At 44.3% G+C, this 19647-nt stretch overlaps 2 protein-coding genes across 2 annotated transcripts in view; one reads left to right on the top strand and one right to left on the bottom strand.

Moving 5' to 3' along the window:
* Window positions 1-2505, bottom strand: LOC139837773 (uncharacterized). The gene is made up of 2 exons (XM_071827040.1): window positions 2067-2505; window positions 1-1844 (listed from the first exon to the last, which is right to left on the bottom strand). The coding sequence occupies exons 1-2, from the start codon at window positions 2503-2505 to the stop codon at window positions 1-3; spliced, it is 2283 nt and encodes a 760-aa protein (XP_071683141.1).
* The window catches only part of LOC127325624 (uncharacterized), a 27308-nt gene continuing 10164 nt past the window's right edge, over window positions 2504-19647 (top strand). The window contains exons 1-14 of the mRNA XM_071827041.1: window positions 2504-2570; window positions 2828-3039; window positions 4446-4525; window positions 5551-6042; window positions 6183-6293; window positions 6462-6614; window positions 6724-6834; window positions 7278-7975; window positions 8453-8600; window positions 8697-9574; window positions 9691-10089; window positions 10338-10593; window positions 10724-10983; window positions 11131-11310. Of these exons, the coding sequence (XP_071683142.1) occupies window positions 2504-2570; window positions 2828-3039; window positions 4446-4525; window positions 5551-5593 (402 nt within the window). The 3' untranslated portion in view covers window positions 5594-6042; window positions 6183-6293; window positions 6462-6614; ... (6 more) ...; window positions 10724-10983; window positions 11131-11310. The remainder of the gene's footprint in view (window positions 2571-2827; window positions 3040-4445; window positions 4526-5550; window positions 6043-6182; window positions 6294-6461; window positions 6615-6723; window positions 6835-7277; window positions 7976-8452; window positions 8601-8696; window positions 9575-9690; window positions 10090-10337; window positions 10594-10723; window positions 10984-11130; window positions 11311-19647) is intronic.

Here is a 19647-nt window from a genome sequence, read left to right on the forward strand (position 1 = left end):
TCACTTGTCACGCTGAAGAATGGCCAACACTTCTTGTACATGTCCTAAGTGTTCTTCATACGAGTGGCTGTAAATCAAGATGTCGTCAAAGAAAACCAGAGCAAACTTTCGCAGCACCGGAGCTAAGGAAGCATTCATGGCAAATTGGAATGTAGCTGGAGCACCAGTAAGACCAAACGCCATGACCATGAACTCATAATGTCCATTGTGAGTCTGGAATGCAGTTTTATACTCTTCCCCAGGTGCCAAGCGGATCTGGTAATAACTAGCCCGTAAATCTAGTTTTGAGAACCACTTGGATCCAGCTAATTCATCGAGCAACTCATCAATTACTGGAAGAGGGTATTTGCCTTTAACTGTAAGGGCATTCAAATGTCGGTAATCAACTACCAATCTCCAAGTATGGTCACTTTTCTTCACTAATATGACTGGGGATGCAAAAGCACTATTGATGTGAGTAATGACACCCTGTTTCAACAGCTCCTGTATCTGTTTCTCCAATTCAGATTTCAATTCTAGAGCAACTCTGTAAGGTCTCATAGATACTGGTCGAGCTCCAGGAATCAATGGAATTTGGTGGTCATACTGCCTGCTGGGAGGAAGGCTAGTGGGATTATCAAACACGGAGGAAAATTTGTCCAGTAATTCTTGTACTCCTGGTTTGTGATGTTCTGCATCTTGATCTTGAATATCTTGTACCACGTGTAACTCGATGAGTGCATGGGTAATATCATCCGCCCCTTCTCCATGCAATACTAGTAACTGTCCGTCTTGAAACAACACCAACCAATGTTGAGACCAATGGGTGAGCATTGGACTGTGCTTAGCTAATGAGTCATGTCCCACTATTCCATCATAGCTTTTGAGCGGTGGCACCCTGAACGAATCCACAAAATCATGACCACCTGCTGACCAACCGAGTTGGGGGAAATATTCACTGGACTGCAAAACTTCTCCTCTAGCTACTTGCACCTTAAGGGTTCTGTCCATCTTTTGCTGGCTTGTAAGAAGGTGTGCCTTGCTCTGATCAATAAAGCATGCGGAGCTGCCAGAGTCAACCAGGAAAAGCATAGAGTGTCCTTGCACAGTAACTCTGAGTTGCAGAGTTTTCTGGGATTGTTCCTTGGAATCAGCCGCTGCTACCGACAGACACATAAGGTGTTGTGATTCAGTGTCTGATTCATCGTCTGGCCCTTCATCAGTTAGCTCTGTCTGCATACAGTTCAGCTTTTCTTGTACAATGTGGAGTTGAACAGATCCTTTACACACATGTTCCTTGCCCCATTTTTCCCCACAGATGAAACACAAACCCTTGGCCCTGCGGTAAGCCTTTAGATTGCTCCATTTGTCATCAGAACTACCTCTAGTTGCTTCAATTTGTTTCTTCTCTTCTACTGATTTTGATACCCATTTCGCCGGCGGTGGTGGCGGTGGCGGGTAAGTATGTGGTAGAGTTCTGCCGGTGCCTTGACGAGGAGGTGAATTGGCCGCAAAGGGGTTAGTTCCTTCTCCTAATTCCTCATACAGGAGCGCCAAAGTAAAAGCTGTGTCAAGATCTTCAGGCTGCTGTATAGCTACTAAAACCCTGACGGCTGGCTTCAGTCCATCCAGGAACCTTGTCATATTCCGAATTGATTCAGGGTGTGGCTCATACGCAGATAGCTGATCCACTAAATCTGAAAATCGCTGAACATAATCCTCTACAGTAGCAGTCTGAGTAATGTGATAGAACCTGCGGAGCAAAATGGTGTGTTGATTGCGCATGAATCGAGCCATCATGCCGCGCACCAGTTCGTCCCATCCAGCATGAGGAGACTTTGTCAGGAACGATTCAAGCCACGTAGCTGCAGCACCGGTGAACTAAGATGGCCCGTAGGAGACCCAGAGAGACTGGGGTGTGCTCCACCTCATGTAATACTCTTCACATCGACGCTGCCAGAGTTTAGGGTTGGCTCCATCGAATTGGGGCAACTCAATTCGAGGCGCAGAGGCGTTGGCGTCAGTAATTGAGGAAGTTTCTCCAGGGTAGTACACGGAATCGGAAAAATATGCGGACGAATTGTTACCTCCTACTGGAGGAGGCGCTGAGGCCATCCCCCGGTGGTTAGTTGCGATGCAGTTCCCATGAGGGCCGGCAGCACCAACTCCCGGCGTCCGTGGAATGGACCCGGGGGCTCCCTCCACCGAGGCTGGTCGAGGAGACTGGATGGCGCGGCCAACGGTAGAGGCCAGCTGCGAGATCTTAGCGCTGAGGCCTCCCTTGATGATGGCCAGGTCTGCGCCCAGGGCCGCTTGCACCGCCGCGAGCTCGGTGCCCATGGAAGCTTGTACAGTGGCGATGGAGGCGTTGACGCTCGCGAACTGCTTGGTGGTGTCCTCGACGAAGGTCCTGACGGCATCGAGGGATTCCTTCTTGTAGTCGAGGAAGCGGTTCTCGTAGGCCTCCCTAGTCTCCGCCGTGATGATCTCGTAGATCGCCCGGGCCTCCGGCAAGAGGTTCTCCATGGCTTCCAGGACGGTGGATCTAGGAGCTCTGATACCAGATGTAAGATCCCTGCGGATTTCTAGGAGTATTCGAACGGATCACAGAAGTAGAGACAGGAATTAGGGTTCCATTGCTCTCCTCCCAACCTCCCCCGAGCGAGTTCACATAAACACGGCACTGTCGTCCATCCATCCAAATCCTAGCCAAGCCTAACGAAGCAGAACGATGTCCTTATAACGAGATAGCTATCCTATTACATGGGCTTATGGAGGCCCAGCTGGTAATCCTTGAATTTGGCCGGTAGCTTGGCTTGCCTCCTGGGCCTTGCCTTGCTTGCGTCAGTGGTCGCCGTCCAGTCGCTGTCCAGGTCCTCGCTGGCAGGTGGGAGCGGGACGTTGACACAATCCCCACTCCCTCCCGATGCAGACGGAGGCGCGGGTGAGCAGCAGCAGCGCCACATCGGCACGGCGGCGCACCTGGCCGCCGGCGGGCTCGCCGGCGTCGTCAGCAAGACCTGCACCGCGCCGCTCGCCCGCCTCACCATCCTCTTCCAGGTACAGAGATTCTCGCCCCCTTTTGCAATCCCGCGTTGCTGTCCGTAAGGATTGGGGAGCTCAGGGGAGGGAAATATTTTGCATCCGGGCCTGCGAATTTGTTGTCTGAGTGGGGATTTTAGAGCGCACGAAGCACCAGCGTGGACTAATTGCGAACTCTGTGGTGTATTTGTTGAATTCGCGCCACTCTGTGTCTGTGATGCTCAGGAGATGAATTCACCAGAAAGAAAGGAACCCTCCGTGCGACCGGCTCCTTTAAGATTCGCGCGTCGCCATCTAATGGAGCGAGCGCAACCCCCCTCGCCGCGTGCACGTGCCGCTTTAGACAGATTGGGAGCCCCACATGTCAGCGTATTTTTTTTATTTCGGGATGCGGGCTACCTGAAATTATTTCAGATATTTTTTTGTCCCACCGCTCATTTTTGGCCGTCGGTTTCTCTCTCATCTCTCTTTCCGTCTCCGAGGCGATTTGGGGGCGGAGCTCGCTCGCCGCCGGCGTTTCTCCGATTCCTCGCCGCCGGCGAGTAGATCCGCCGCACGTCGCCCCACGGTGAGTCTCCGCGCATCTCCTGGTGTATTTTTAGCCCGTTTCCGGCGTCATACCGTTCTGTATTTTACGCTGGTAGTTCGTCGTTCCCGGCGGCTTTTCGCTGGTCGTGATTTTGTCGTCAGATTCGCTGGTCATCGGTGGGTCTTGGGGTTTGGAGGGTGGCTGGAGTGCTTTGTTGGGGTGGTCGGGCGCGCGGGGGAGCCGCTGCGGGACAAGCTCGTCGTGGAGCTTTTCATCGGGCATGGCGGCGATGGCGAGGTTGACGGCGAGGCGGGCGACGTGTTGGGCCGCCAGCTTGAGGCAGGTTGCGAGGATGCGCGCGCCGGCCTCGTTGCAGATGAAGTAGACCTTGAAGAGGTCGCTGCCGTGCCCTTGTACCTGGTCCCCTACCGCCTGTTTTTTGTCGCCGAAGCTGAGATGCTCCAGCCGTCGGCAGATCTGCAGCAGGTGGTGCGATGGGTGCGGATGTTCTTCGCGACTAGGATGGCCTGCATTAGCATGATCCCTAGCTCCTTGCTCACCTGTCCAGCCATGGCCTCCGCTTCTTATCTCCTCGTTTCTCTCTCTCTGAGCTGAGTTAGTGAAGAAGGAAAATAGGATTAGAGCAGAAGCCAGGAACAGGAGTAAGAAGCAAAATGGGGGACTGGATATGATGCGTGGCGCCCCTGTTTTTGTTATTTTTCAGATCTTGTCATTATGTTACTCTAGGTTTAGATTTTTGATAGTTCCAGATGATGGCAAACTCATGTTTTCAAGATGCTTAGCAATGGTAGCCCTTTTTGTAGCTTTTTGGTTTTTGATATGTGTTTTGTCATCTCATTTTTGTTTACATAGTCTGTTTTGTTGTTAATCATAGGCGGTGCCACCATGGCTAGGAGGAAGACAGTGTGAAACAATGCTGGTCGTAAAGGGAAAGCAGTTCGTAAGCGCCACCATGTATGTTTTTTTTTGTCACTCTCATGTGAGACTTTTTTATGACTATTCTCTGGTATTTGATATGCAGTAGGTTCTATATCATGCTCTTTTTTACCATTTTTCTATTATCACACTGCTACCTCGTTTATTATTCTAGGAAATGTATCCTCTGCAAATGTCCAATCCATGCGGATGCGGACAACCTTTTGCTTTCTGGGAAACCCTGTAATTGTGTTTTAATATTGCGGTAGTCCAAGGAAATACAGTAGGTGCATGGGAATAATTTTTTTTCAGCTGAATTTTGATGAACCTGGTTGGCATGTTGTACTAATCTGGTAGGTAAATTTTAAAAATATGCTAGTTCCATGAGAATGTATTCTTTTGATGTACCTGGTATCCATGTTATACTAATCTGATATGTAATTCAACAACTTTGGTAGTTGCATGTGAATAATTATGTAGATGCATTTGATGAACCTGGTAGTCGTGTTATACTAAACTGGTAGGTAATTTTTAAAAATATGGTAGTTGCATGAGAATGATTTTTTTAGCTGCAATTCATGTACCTGGTAGCCATGTTGTACTAATTTCATAGGTAATTCAACAAATATGGTAGTTGCATGTGAATAATTATGTAGATGCATTTGATGAACCTGGTAGCCATGTTATACTAAGCTGGTAGGTAATTTTAAAAAATATGGTAGTTGCATGAGAATAATTTTTTTAGCTGCAATTCATGTACCTGGTAGCCATGTTGTACTAATTTGGTAGGTAATTCAACAAATATGGTAGTTGCATGTGAATAATTATGTAGCTGTTTTTTGATGAATCTTGCAGCCATGTTATAGTAAGCTGGTATCTACTTTTGAGGAACATGGTAGTTGCAAATGTGAGGAATATGGTAGTTTTTTTTTTGCATAACCTGCTGGTTTTTGTTATAATAACTTTTGAAGAACTTGGTTATGCACTTTTTCCAGGTTTCCATAAGTTTTTTAGTTAATCTAGTTCTCATGTTCATTTTGGTTTCTTTATTGTTTTTTCGACAGGCTTTTAGTGGAGACCGAAATAGGGCATCTCCAGCTTCCATAATTAAGCTATATAGTAACTTGACTCAAGAGAAGCGTGATGCCATAGTATCCATGGGACTGGGAAGCTTTCTGGATATCAAGTGTGAACAGCTGCACAACCCACTTATTAGTTGGTTTGTGCAATGTTACGAACCAGCTAGGAGAGCATTTGTAGTCCCTTTCCGTGGTGCGATACCTTTGACAGAAGAGTCGGTTCATATTATGAATGGTCTTCCACGGGGGCAGTTGGAGGTTCAGTATTATTCTGATTACGAGTTGGAAGCTGTCATTGCTGCGAGGCTTTTTCCTGTTGGAAGTATTAGGCCAAAGGTTTCCGATCTCGCGAGGATGGTTGAATAGTATGAGGGAGCTGATGATTCTTTCAAGGAGCTATGGATGTTGTTCATTATGTCAACAGTAGTAGCTCCTACAACTGATAACAAGATGAGTAACAAATGTTATCCTATGCTGGTAATAACTTTTTTCTTTTTAGTGCTTTAATATGGGTTTTAATGTATAATCCTAACTTTGTCTGTCTACATCAGCTTAAGTGTTGGTTCTCTGTTGTTGTTTTTATCTCATGAATTTGTTGGTGGCATCTTGTTTTTTAGGTCGACATTGCTCGTGCGAATGAATTGAACCTCTGCAAATTTGTTGCTGATGAACTTCATGACCACCTATCAAATCAGAAATACAAAAAGGGTTGTTTACTGTACTGCATGGTGAGTTTCCCTAGTTCCTGTGTATTATTACTGTTCCTCTTCTTATTTAGACATGTTTTCTCGATGCTGTGTAATTGTGATTTTTTATTTTTGTGCATGTAACAATCCTAACTTAAATGATCTGTTTTGCTTTTCTTTTCATGTGTATCTTCATTGTGGGTATACAAGTTGAGATATTTTGATGCTCTTTAAACTGATCATTTCGAGCTCGAGCTGGGCAATGCTAAATTTGCTATAAATGCTTGGTCAAAGTTAGCTATTGATGCAGTGGGAGCATTGGATGTACATGAGTATGATACAACCACTTTCGGTTCATTGGAGGTTAGCATTTTGTATATGTCGAAATTCTCAATGCAGCTACTTCTCACATGCATCTACTTATCAGTAATTATCGCTCACTGTATTCATTCATATTTTTTTGACTTTTCAGTTGAAGGATGAGTATAAAGAGGTTGTTGCTCTTGAAATGGGTCTTTTCGGTGGTCCAGATGGATTTGATTCCTCGATGAAGCTTAATACGCATCCCAGTTGCACGCAAAAGGTAGTTAATTTGTTTTTAATCGTCTTGGGTTTTTTGCGGTGTGTTGGGTGCGGGAATTGTTTTCCTTACTTTGTTTTTCTGCAACACATTGAGGGCATGGGATTTTTCTATCTTCTACAATTTGCTTGCACTTTTTTGTGCCCCCTGTGCTTGCTTAAGTGTGATACATAATGGCATGCAAAGTGTGTCCAACTAACCTGGTTACCTGTAATTTTAAATTCTGGGGTAATTTATCTCGGAAACAGATAGTACTAGTACAGTATTTTAAATTCTTTGTAATACATGTAAACTATAGTAATTAGGAAGTTACATATTAGTGCACTACACAAGAACTAAAATTTTGTGGCGCTGCTGGCTAGTCGCCATTTTTTTTGTGTGTCTTCATATCCATGTTCAATTTTTTGTATTCATATTTTTTAGCTTTTTGTTTTTTCCTTCCACAGCAATGGGTGAAAGCATTCACTTTAATGCAGAACTTTGCACCAAGCCTTAATGGTCTGTTGAGCAGCCTTGTTCAAGGACTGACACAATGTAGCGACGGAGAATCAAGTGACGTTGACACGGAGTTATCTGAACGTGACGCACACCAGAATGATGCATCTAGAAATGTAGCTGCTCCTACAAAAGTTGGATGTGCAACTGGCCATGCAAAGAAAAAGTCTGTATCCCCTGTTGTTGGCAGAAGGAATGAAGGTCGGCAAGATGGAATTACCAGCCCAGCTAAACTATCTCCTGCTGTTGAAACACAAAAGAAACTTCAGGAAGATACGATTAGTAGTGCATCTCCTCCTGCCATGCACTCGCAAATAAATGTACCATCCTTGAGTGACTTAGATGGATCTGATGAAGTGAATGGTGGTGGGAATGAAACTAATTCACCTTTGGAGTCCACTCCGCAAGATGATGACAGAATCAGGGGTAGTGCAGCTCGTCTTGCAGCAAGTCTAAGTAATTGTAAAAGAACGAAAGAGTCAAGGGTTCCATCATCTTCTGAAACAATTGCGAATAATAGGATCAAGAATGTTGTAGCACAAGAATTTGGAATCCCTGTTCGTGTGTCTGAGCAAGGAAGTGATTCTATTGCCATGATAAAGTCTATACCTGACCATGGACAACAAGTTTTGGAAACCATACCAGAAAGGTAAACTTTTACTTTTATCTGTTTTACATGCATGAAAAACTATGGAATTAGTTCACAAGAAACCATGAAAATTCTTTCTATACGCCCTGCACATCACTATGTCCTGTGAAGAAGAAACCTGCTAGCAATTGTTAAAATAACTTTCGTAATTAACCTGATAGTTTGGTATATATAAACTGGTAGTTGTATGTACAAATCATGGCTGCTGATGGTATTTAAACTGATAGTTTTGTATGTATATAACTGGTAGTTGTGTCTAGGAATCATGTTTTTTTATTAGTTTAATTAACCTGATAGGGTTGTCTACTTAAACTGGTAGTTGAATGTGGAAATAATGGAGGCTGTGAGTAACTAACATGGTTTCTTGTTGGTCAACATAGGATGGTAGTTGTATCCTTTTTTTATGCTCTCCACATAAGTTTTTTTAATGGCTCCTATTATGATGGTAAGTAAGGTTCCTGTCTTTTTTTTATGTAGGTATTTTATTGATGATCATTTAAATGCAACCAGTGGTAATGTTGAATTAAAAGTCAAGGATGTCATCATTGAAGAGTCAACAAACAGTGGGAATTTGGTGGATGCCCATGTGCCTGCAATAGTATCCAATGAAACTCCAAAAAAAAAGGTTTTAATCAGTTTTTTCTTGCATAACTTATGTCTCGCGTATCTTATTTTCGGTTTGTATGTTTCAATCCTTAACTTTTTCAAGCTGGACATGTAGGAAACGCCATGGTATAGCAACCACTACACCATCAAGGAAGTCTCCAAGGCTTGCTTCTATATACAGTGACAAAGCTGATAGGAATGGTGGAAATGATGCGATTACTGAGTCTGCATCACCAGAAGATGGAAAGTCCTCAAGCACATCATTTGTGGTATCACCAACTGTTAGTAGCAAACCACCTCAGAAGGACGGTAGCCACATTGTTGGTGATGGGAATTCTCTGAGAACTGCCATTGCAATTTCTCCTATTGTCACAATGCAGCAAGGCACAAGTTATGTTCCGAGTACTAGTGGCGATAGGAAATGCCCACCAGTAGGAGAAGGCAAAACAAAGGACAACGATATTCCAATTTCTCCAAATGTTACTGAAGCTCAGGCACCACACCTTGATGCAAACACATGCAGATCAATTGTGTCCTCTCCAGTAGCACAGAGGCAGTTCACTTCAGTCAATTCTCAATCTGGAATGCCATTCAGATTGTCTCCTCTTGCTGGCGCTAACTTAGGTATTCCTGGGTTATTGAACCGTTGCCATGTTTTTGTACCGCCTGAAGTTCAAGATGCAGTTAGGAAATTTTCTAAATCTGTGAAGAAAATGGGAGGGCTATCAAGGTTTGCTGCACAACAATCAAACTCAATACAAGAGAGGCCTCGAAAAAGGAAAAGGGTGGAAAATGAAAAGGGTGGATCAAGTGGAGCTGTTAGGGACAACCGTATTGGTATGTTCACACCACCAAGTTTTCACCTTGGCTTTTGCTCCCAAGGATCTGTAGACAGTGATATTCAAGTAGATGAGTTTAACGGAGATGAGGATGCAGCCCCTAATTTTCCAGTGCCTGTCAAGCCGTAGGCTTGGGCAGAACCAGAAACACAAGGTACTTTTCCTGTTTTATATGCAAATCTGATGGCAACTACTATAGTTTTATTCCAGTAATTTTGTATTCCTTCTAGGCTAATCTTTTTTTTGTCTCCATTTTATCTGTATTTTAAGTCAACAAATTGGGACTCAAGATGGAGCATCAAGTGGTGATGATTTTGAACAATTCCAATTATCTGAGGAGGTACAAGATGTCATGGCAGGGAAAACTCTTCATCTAAGTGAAAATGGTATGGCAGAGCTTGCAAGGTATGAGGAGTTATCAAAGGCATTCATAGCAAGGAAACGAGCACTGCAAATTGATGCAGCTCCTTTCCCATCACAAGGGGTAACTAATGTGCACAGTGCAACTCCGAAGGTGTACCCGCATAAAGCTAGAGTGCAGAAGTCATCACATTATATGCAATCACCGTTTGACGGCTCAATAAAAGTAACTGCTGAACAAGAAGAAATATATCAGAAGATCATGCTTAGCAACAAGCATCAGAGGCCAGTCAGATCGAACATAAGGATGTCAGTATTTTTTTCATGTATTTTCTAGCATTTTTTAGTTGTGCTTTTGCTGTAGCTCTAGCTTCATTTTTGCATTGGGAAATTTATTTTGGCAATGTGGAACATCTAGTATATATCAGCAACTGTACGAAAACTTTTTTGGGTTAGCTGTTCAATATAATGTGGTGGCTTCTATGCCATGTTTTTATTAGTTTATCATCATTTTTTCGTAGTCTAACTATGCTTGTTTTGGTTCTGTTCTATATCAGGTACCAGATAATAAAGTACACTGACAGTTTTGCTTACACGAGTGATTTAGCAAATTCAATTCATGGTAGAGGTGAACTGTCTAATCATTGCATGGAGGTCGGCATAGAGTACCTGCGGCGCACTAACACTGTGGAGGGGAAATTGATAGTGCCTTACCAAATTTCTGTCTACCTTATGAATGGTGAATTCGAGAAGAAAGCGGTGGTTTCTCTATTCAAAAGGAGCAAGGATTATTCACTAAGCGTGATGAAATTGGTAAGGATGTTTATTCACTACGGATTTTTTGTTCACAGTTGTCTGTGTTTTCGTGTACTTAGATCGTTTTTGTTTTTAAATCTTTTTCTGCTTTTCTGTTAACTTTTTCTCATGTATGTTATCCATTCAGATTTCATTCCCGGTTTTGCAAGAGATGGCCAGACAGCAAAAAGAAGGCAATCATTGGTACTCATTGCATATGAACTATCAAGCTGAAAGGTTCGAAGCACTTGACTCGATGCGGGGTGAAGGTGATGAAGCTCTAATAAGCCATGCAAATGCTCTAATCAGTAGGATCAAGGCTGTATGGAAGATACACTACAGCACCTCTAAGGTTCAAATCCAGAATTGGGATTTGAAAATTATAAATGTTCCAATACAGTCAACTATGTAAGTCAAAGTTTTTTTTGTCCTGTTAGCTTCTTTTTGTAGCATGCACCATATATTATACTTTTTGGGAATTCATCATTTTTCCCCGTCACATTTTTTGATTTGTGACTCTCTTCTTTTATTTTTCCCCCGTGTTGTTTTTGGCAGATTTGATTGTGGGTATCATGCCTTATACAATGTCGAGAAGTGGGATGGATAGAACGTTCCTCCACTTGCGAAAGATGATGTGCCTAAGCTACGGAGGGTGATGCCTCACAGGTGGTAGACTGCCGATTTCAACAAAGAGAAAGATAACTGGAAGTGGAACTTGTTCAACAATGCCGTCCGGTAATATAAGTTTTATCCTTTTCAAGGTTTTTTTTCAACATGTGTTATGTGTATGATGTGCACATTTGCTATACAACTGCCGGTTCCCCTTAATGTATCCGCCACATTGCTATGATGTGCACATTGCTATACAATAGAGCTAGCATCGGTAACAGTGTCCCCTATTTTTATTGTCATTTTGCACTACTACGAGCTACTCTGCACGACAGTACTAGTATGCTTGCTAAGGAAATGGCTCTATGTACTGACCCGCACTTTGTGCTCTCTGGTGCAGGCGCATCCTATATACTCCAAAAAATGTAGTAATTTCAAATAAAGTAAAAAAATAATTGAATCTTTTGGGAATGAAAGATAATCCAGTATTGTACTCGTATAAAATTGTTTGGCCAAGAAATGATTCACATTGACTTCAGGCAAAAAAAAACAAATCTATGACGAATATAGCGTGAATAGTACTTTAATATAGGACCTTCAAGTCTGTTTTTTTCACCCAGGAAACAATAGAAGTTATTCCATGGTAAATCTTTCGTATACGAGTACAGTACATGATCATCTTTGATTTCCAAAAAGATTTGAATTTTTTTGACCTTTTTCTGAATTACTAAAAAAAAAATTAATATAGGGTGTGCTTGCTCCCAGGTTCACCAACGTATTTTCCCTCTATGTACGACCTACTAGATTTTACACGCCTACTAGATTTCTAATAGCAATTATCAGATTTATTTAGTTTAACCATCAGATTAATTTTATACACCTACCCGGTTTATCGAGATCAACTGTCAGATTTTTCTACCGCAACTATCTGTTTGTTTTATGTAGCTGCCAGGTTATCTAAATCCAATTTCCATGTTCTCTACTGTAGCTACGAATGTAGCCACCAAATTCTTCTGTACAACTATCAAGTTATTTCTGTACGACAATCTAGTTTTATGAAATAAATTGCCAAGTTCTTTTCATCCAGCTATCTGATTATCTAGATATAACTAACTAGTTTTTATTGATAGTTTCCGAGTTCTCATAATTGTACAACATACGGCTTATAATGCAATGGTCCACCTGTAGTAATACGCAGTAGTCTAAAATCTCAAAAGTTTGCTTATCAAATATTCTCGTTTTAACTAGTACTACATTACCCGACGTGGGTAGCAAAAAACTTAAGCATGCTCGTGTAGCACGGTCTGCTAGTACTATGTACTGTACCATCTCTTGTAGCAGGAGGCGTAGATACATCACATCGTTCCAAGTCCGGCGCGTGCATGTGCTGAAAAGGTAGCAATAATCTCAAAACACTAAACACGCACAGTAAAAAATGATCGGTTGAACCGCACGGGCAACTAAAGCACTGCCATATAGGGGACGTGTGCGTTTTGCAAATCTTTTACAGCGTCGCACGAGACGAACGCTGGTGCGGCGCCGACAAGTAGATTTTTCCCCAGAAATAATCTGTTAGGTACTTTATCAGAATCTGGTAGGTACTCTATGAAAATCTCATAGGTAGGTACAAATAATTTGGCAGGTCAATCGGAGAGCCTAAAGGGACAATCACATGCATTTTTCGAATTTCAATAATAAATATTACAAGTCTCTAGTACTAAATGAAGGACAGTAGTTAGGAATACAATGATCCAGTTTTTAAGTTCTGGACTGGGAGCTCTCCTCTCTGGGGGCACATTCTCAAATCATGTTGAGTAGAGCCACATTGTTTGCCGACGCGTACTTCCTTTCTCCCTATGTCCAGTGGTTTTCTGATATGCTTTCTTGCGTTTTCTCCCTTTAGTATTTGATACACGAGGATCACGGATATTAGGAGTGTCTTAAGTTTCTGAAGTTTCTTCAACTACAACAGCTACAGTTGGAATTGAACCTTCTGTTGCGTTGGTAGTAGCTACAGTGTGGCACATACTGTTGGATTTGTGCTTGATGATGATCCTGTAGGTTTCTTTTGACGATTAGCTTGTCGTGGTTTCGGACAAGAGGGAGCTTGTTCTGGAGGTACCTGCTATGTATGACAATCTGTCTGTGTTGTTTGGGCTAGAGCAGATTGTGTTGGTTTCCTTGCATCGCTTGAAGCAGGAGCTTTCTTTGTTCTTTTTTCTGTTTCTCTTTTCAGTGAAGCCAAGTCTTTCTTCATAGATTTCATGTGCATCCAAATTATCTTCCTGCCATCTTCTGTTTCATTCCCGCATAGCGCTAGGCCTTTGAATTCATTGCAAGTTACTGCTAGCCACATCTTCTTCTTAGATTCCTCTGGCATGATAGCCGACTGTCCTGGTAATTCTTCAACTAGGTTTTCCTCGGCACTCCATGTCCACCTGCGCAGCACATATGCTAGCGGCATCTGACAAACTCCTAGTTGAACCATGTGACATAGGCATCCCCAATGGGTCTGCCAAAGATGGTACCCGTGGTTTACTGAAGGCCCACGACTTGAAGAATGTAAAGTTCGGAAGCCCAAGATAGTGTTAAGGAAAGCTAGAGTTGTATTAGGAAATATAGACTTGTAATTTTACGGGACGGGTTAGAAACCCTCCCGGACTCTGTAACTTGTGTATTACGAATCCCTCGGCTCCGCCTCCTATATAAGGGAGAGTCGAGGGACAAAGAAAGGATCGATTCATTGTTTCACGCAACCCTAGTTTTCATAATCGTCGAGTACTTTTCGGCTGAAACCTTCGAGATTTACTTGCCCTCTACTTCCAACTAAACCCTAGTCTATAATCCGTAGGCATTGATAAGTTAATCCCTTGTCAATTGGCGCCATCTGTGGGAATTAGAGGTGTCAAGGAGCTGATCTCGATGGCACGTTCAAGATCATCGACTTCATCAACCGCAAGCAACGCAATGGACAGAGGTAAACAGATCGAAACTGGTCTAGTCGATTTTGTTCCTCACCCGCCCTCCCGTTTGGATGCATATGCGTATCTGGAGGAGCCCATGAAGATGACGTTCGGAAAGTTCCACTTCCGCGTCGAGAAAAAAGGAGTGTATCGTCTCGAAATTCCGATCTTGTCGGGATTATCAGCGGTCGATCCCGATTTTTCGAGCTCGACATCGTCAATCGAGTCAGGCGACGAGGAAACTTCATCGCCACGCTTCATCAGCACCAGGGCAAGCGAAAAACTCGCCAAGATCTCCAGCGACATGTCCTTTGAGTCATCCGCGGACTCCGATATGAGCGATGACTCGAGCAACATAGACAGCTTCAACTTCATCGACAAATCCACCATTGTTGGAAAGGTCTTCACCAATCTCTATGATGGTGTCACCAAACCCGACAAAGTTCAGAGTCCAAAATATCATCAGATCTACGCCATTGGAGAAACAAGTCACGAACAGGAGACATCAGAGAACTTCGACGATGCGGGAAATCCGTATGTCGATCCTGCAGATCTCACGCAAGGTCTAGGAACAAAATATATCGGCACAGGGACACAAGAGATGGTACGATTTCCGCAGGCAGTATGGGATCGAGTCGAAAGAGCTATCAATGGTACAGAGCCAATGACCATAACAGCGACACCTGAGGAGTTACAAGCGTATCAGTATAGGCTTGCACGTACTAGGCGAGAGCTCGAAAAACAGAAGATCGAGTTGGACAAGAGGCAGGAAGCAGCTTCAGCATCGAGCAGGCGAAGAGCGGAGCTGAGTCGACAATCAGGTACTTCGGGAAGCAATCACCGGGAAGCTCGCAACAGGGCAAGATCTCGACTCCACAATATACCTGAGGCAGATAGGGAGAATCTGGTTCAAAACCTCGACATGTCCTTTATGTCGATAGACACGAGGGGGAACATTATCCCTAAGACACCAGAAGCTGGGTACATGGCGACGCAAGCATTCATCCTCGCATCCAAGCCACCTCTCGGAGATCCACGAGAAGCACTGTACAATATGGCCATGGCAGGAGTCGGAGCCATGGGAACGGTGTTTATAAATTCACCTCCTGAAGGATCAGCAAGGCAAAATAGTCGACGACCTACTGCAGCAGCACCAGGTCCCGAGAGAACAAGTGGAGCAAGAGACACAGCAACACAAGCACGGGTGGATAGAGCACGACAAAATAGAAGGGAACATCGGCATTCTCCAAAAATAGATGAAGAGGATATGTGCGGGTTACCGTGCTTTACAAGGAGGGTCCGAAAAACTCGGGTTCCTTCAGGGTTTAAGTTACCCGATAATTTCAAAAAATTCGATGGCCTGCAGGATCCCGAGGATTGGCTAGTCGATTATCTCGAGACGGTGAAGCTGATAGGCGGAACCAGAGCAACAGCCATGCAGAGCATTCAAGTACACCTGAGTGGAGCCGCAAGATCTTGGATAAAGAAGCTTCCTCCGGGTTCCATCGACAGCTGGGAAAGCTTTGAGGATGTTTTCGTCAAGAATTTCCGATCCACCTGCAAAAAACCGGCGTCGCTAGAAGAGCTGAGGGCGTGTAGACAAAAGCATGATGAATCAATGAGAAAGTACATCCAGAGGTGGAACATCATTAAAAACTCGGCAGAGAACATATCTGACGAGAGAGCAATAGATGTGTTCGTGGCAGGAATTCGACGAGGAGACTTTGTCGAAGACTTGGGGAGAACCAACCCAAAGACAGTATCAGCATTAATGGAGATAGCAAACAGATGGGCAGATGGAGAAGATGATGTTCACAATAAGCGACACAGGTCACCGGAGGAGGACCGCAATCGAAATTTTCAAAATAGACGAAGATTTTCTCGGCAGTTCTCGAGTTATGATGCTCCTGGCCAAATATCGGCTGGTTTTCGAGGAAGCACTAGAGGAAACAATAGAGATGAATATCAAAGGAGTAGCGAGCAGCAGGGCGACAATAGAGATGACTCCCGAAATAACAAGCAAAATAGCGGACCAAGGTTCCAAAGGCCATACGTATCTCCTGAGGATATGATGAACGGGCCATGTCAGATGCATTTCTATCTCGACAATAACGGGAAGAGGCAATCAGGACATCTGCAGAAGGATTGTCGAAACTTTCAAGCAATGTTGAGGTTTGCAGGGCAAGCCAATGCTCAGGCAGCAAGTAGAAATCCCCAGGGACCTAGGAGTGAGATCCACCTACCACCTCCTCCCACAATTACGGACGAAAATCGGCATCAGCTCAGAATAGCGGCAGCACCACACCCACCTCCATATGTCGACCCCAACTCCAACGGGGCGGTCTCGATGATTCAGAAAGCTAGGTCGTCTAACAGGGCTCAGAAAGTAATCTCGCGACAAGTGTTCATGGCAGAGAAGATGCCTCCACCAACGATTGAGTACCTAAATTGGTCGGGACAGGACATTGGCTTCACAATAGCGGATCACCCGCAGCAAGTTCCTCGACCAGGGCAGTCAGCACTTATCTTACCAGCAGTAATCGCAGGATTCGACGTATCTCGAGTATTCATAGATGGAGGCAGCAGTCTAAACCTTATGTATGCAGATACACTAAGGAAGATGAACATATCACTGGCAAATCTAAAACCCACGGACACACGTTTCCATGGAATCACGCCAGAAAAGCCGAGTTATCCGCTGGGGAAAATCAATCTCGACGTTCAGTTTGGAACCCGAGAAAATTACAGAATAGAAAGGCTGGAGTTCGAAGTTGTGGATTTCCCGTCGCAATACCACGCCTTGTTGGGACGACCAGCATATGCCAGGTTTATGGCGGTACCACACTACACGTACTTGTTATGGAGGTTACCTGGACCTAAGGGACCGATTACAGTCAAGGGGAGTTTTGCGTTAGCAGATAAATGCGACAAGGATTTCCATCGACTGTCAGAAACTTTCGGGATGCAGGCAGAATATATGGCGTCAAGGCTAACAACTGACTATGATGTGTTACCAGATGTAGGAAGGCCACTCAGGGAGCCAACCTTTAGCACTACCAAGAATTCCAAGGAGGTGCAGATTCACCCGACAGATCCAAAGAAAACGACGTCCATTGCAACAGACATGGACCTCGCATAGGAAAGCGCGCTCGTCGAGTTCCTCCGTGAGCACTGGAAAATCTTCGCATGGTGTCCAGCTGGCATGCCAGGAGTACCCAGGGAACTTGCCGAGCACCACTTAAATTTGGATCCAATAGCGAGACCAATTAAACAACCTTTGCGGCGTTTCTCGGAACCAAACCGCAAAGCTATGCTGTCGGAGATTGATCGACTCAGAGAAGCTGGTTTCATCAAAGAGTTACATACAGAGGCCACATGGGTAGCTAACCCAGTGTTGGTGCCGAAGAAAAACACAAAAGTCCTTCGCATGTGCGTCGACTTCACGTGTCTCAATAAACATTGTCCAAAGGATCACTTTCCTCTCCCAAGGATCGATCAAATTATCGAATCCACGGCAGGATGTGAACGTCTTTCCTTCCTGGACGCATATTCTGGTTATAACCAGATCAGATTAAAAGAAGAGGATGAAGTCAAGACAGCGTTCATAACACCTTATGGCGTGTTTTGCTACAAAACAATGCCCTTTGGTCTCAAAAACGCGGGAGAAACATATCAGCGGATGATGCAGAAGTGTCTTGCAACACAGATTGGGAAAAACGTACAAGTATACATCGACGATGTCGTCATAACAACAAAAAAGGATCAACGTTGATTGAGGACCTAAAGGAAACTTTCGACAACCTAGACAAGTTCTACCTCAAGCTAAACCCGACAAAGTGTTCCTTCGGCGTTCCTGCGGGAGAACTTCTCGGGTTCCTAGTTTCAGCAAGAGGGATCGAAGCCAATCCAGAGAAAATTCAAGCTATCGTAACAATGAGGAAGCCAACAAAGATGAAAGAAATACAACAACTAACTGGGCGAGTCGCAGCTTTAAGTAGATTCGTCGCCAGGTTGGGAGAAAAGGCGTTGCCGTTCTACGCTTTGATCAAGCAGGGAGAGAAGTTTCAATGGAACGAAGAGGCAGACAGAGCTTTCGAGGATCTCAAGCGCACAATCTCGACACCACCAATCTTGGTGGCGCCTAAGGAGAAGGAACCCCTGTTGTTATACATTGCAGCCACGCCTCAGGTGGTCAGCACAGCACTCGTAGTCGAAAGAGAGGAAGAAGGAAAACTCCATGGAGTACAGAGGCCGGTATATTTCATCAGTGAGGTTCTATCGCCTTCAAAACAGCGGTATCCGCAGTACCAGAAGCTAGCATATGGAGTGTTTACAACCGCAAGAAAATTACGGCACTATTTTTCGGCACACCCGATAATAGTGGTCAATGAGGCGCCTTTATCCAATATATTAAACAATCCAGAAGCTACAGGTCGTGGCTCCCTTTGGGGAATAGAACTATCCCCTCGGGACATCACGTACGAAAAAAGAAAAGCAATAAAGTCGCAAATTTTACCAGACTTCATCGCAGAATGGATGGAGCTACAAAATACGGGACCCCCGGATTTATCGAGAACATGGACTATGAACTTCGACGGGTCCAAGAGATTGGAGGGAGCTGGAGCAGGCGTGATACTAATATCACCTGAAGGCGACAAGTTAAAGTATGTCTTGCGGATGACGTTCCCAAACGCATCTAACAATGAGGCAGAATACGAAGCTCTCATACACGGGATGAAGATGGCGAAGGCTTGTGGTGCAACTCGACTAAAAATCTTCGGTGACTCGCAATTGGTGGCTCAGCAAGTCATGAATCAATGTGATGCAGTCAATGATAGTATGATAGCATACAAGGAAGTATACAACGAGTTAGAGAAGCTGTTCGATGGATGCGAGGTAAATCACATCAGCAGGCTGAGCAATGATGAAGCCGATGTTCTTGCAAACATTGGGTCGCAGTGTCTCGCGATTCCACCAGGTGCATTCTGGGAGGAGATAGCTGAGAGATCTACGAAGTCGAAGAAACCAAAAAAGAAGGAGAAGGACAAGAAACCCTCGGGGGCTACAAAAGAAGCACTAGAAGAAGAAGAGGAATCAGACCTAGTAATGATGGTGCAAGTTCCATGGATGCAAGCATACACATCATACATCCTACGAAAAGAAATACCCGACGATCCAGTTGAAGCAAGGCGAGTTATCAGACGTTCTAAAGCCTTTACTGTAGTCAAAGGGGAGCTGTACAAACGAAGCATTTCGGGAGTGTTACAAAGGTGCGTCACACCCGAAGAAGGAAGGCTAATTCTAAAGGATGTACACGAAGGAATATGTGGTCATCACGCAAGCAGCCGAGCTATAGCAGCCAAGGTTTTCAGAGCAGGATTTTATTGGCTGACAGCAATCGAGGACGCGAAAGAAATAGTTCGTACTTGCGACGCGTGCCAGAGATTTGCCGCAAAACCTCACTCTCCGGCAGCAGAATTGACGCCAATACCGCTGTCTT

This window comes from Lolium perenne, chromosome 3, assembly GCF_019359855.2.
Source record: "Lolium perenne isolate Kyuss_39 chromosome 3, Kyuss_2.0, whole genome shotgun sequence".
Classification (NCBI taxonomy): Eukaryota; Viridiplantae; Streptophyta; class Magnoliopsida; order Poales; family Poaceae; genus Lolium; species Lolium perenne.

Bases quoted from the DNA above. Each gene is read 5' to 3' on its own strand.
- LOC139837773 (XM_071827040.1), bottom strand. From the start codon at position 2,505: ATGGAGAACCTCTTGCCGGAGGCCCGGGCGATCTACGAGATCATCACG. The intron at 1,845-2,066 runs GTAACAATTCGT...CCGGTGCTGCAG, and splicing joins AGCGCCTCCTCCAGTAGGAG to CTACGTGGCTTGAATCGTTC.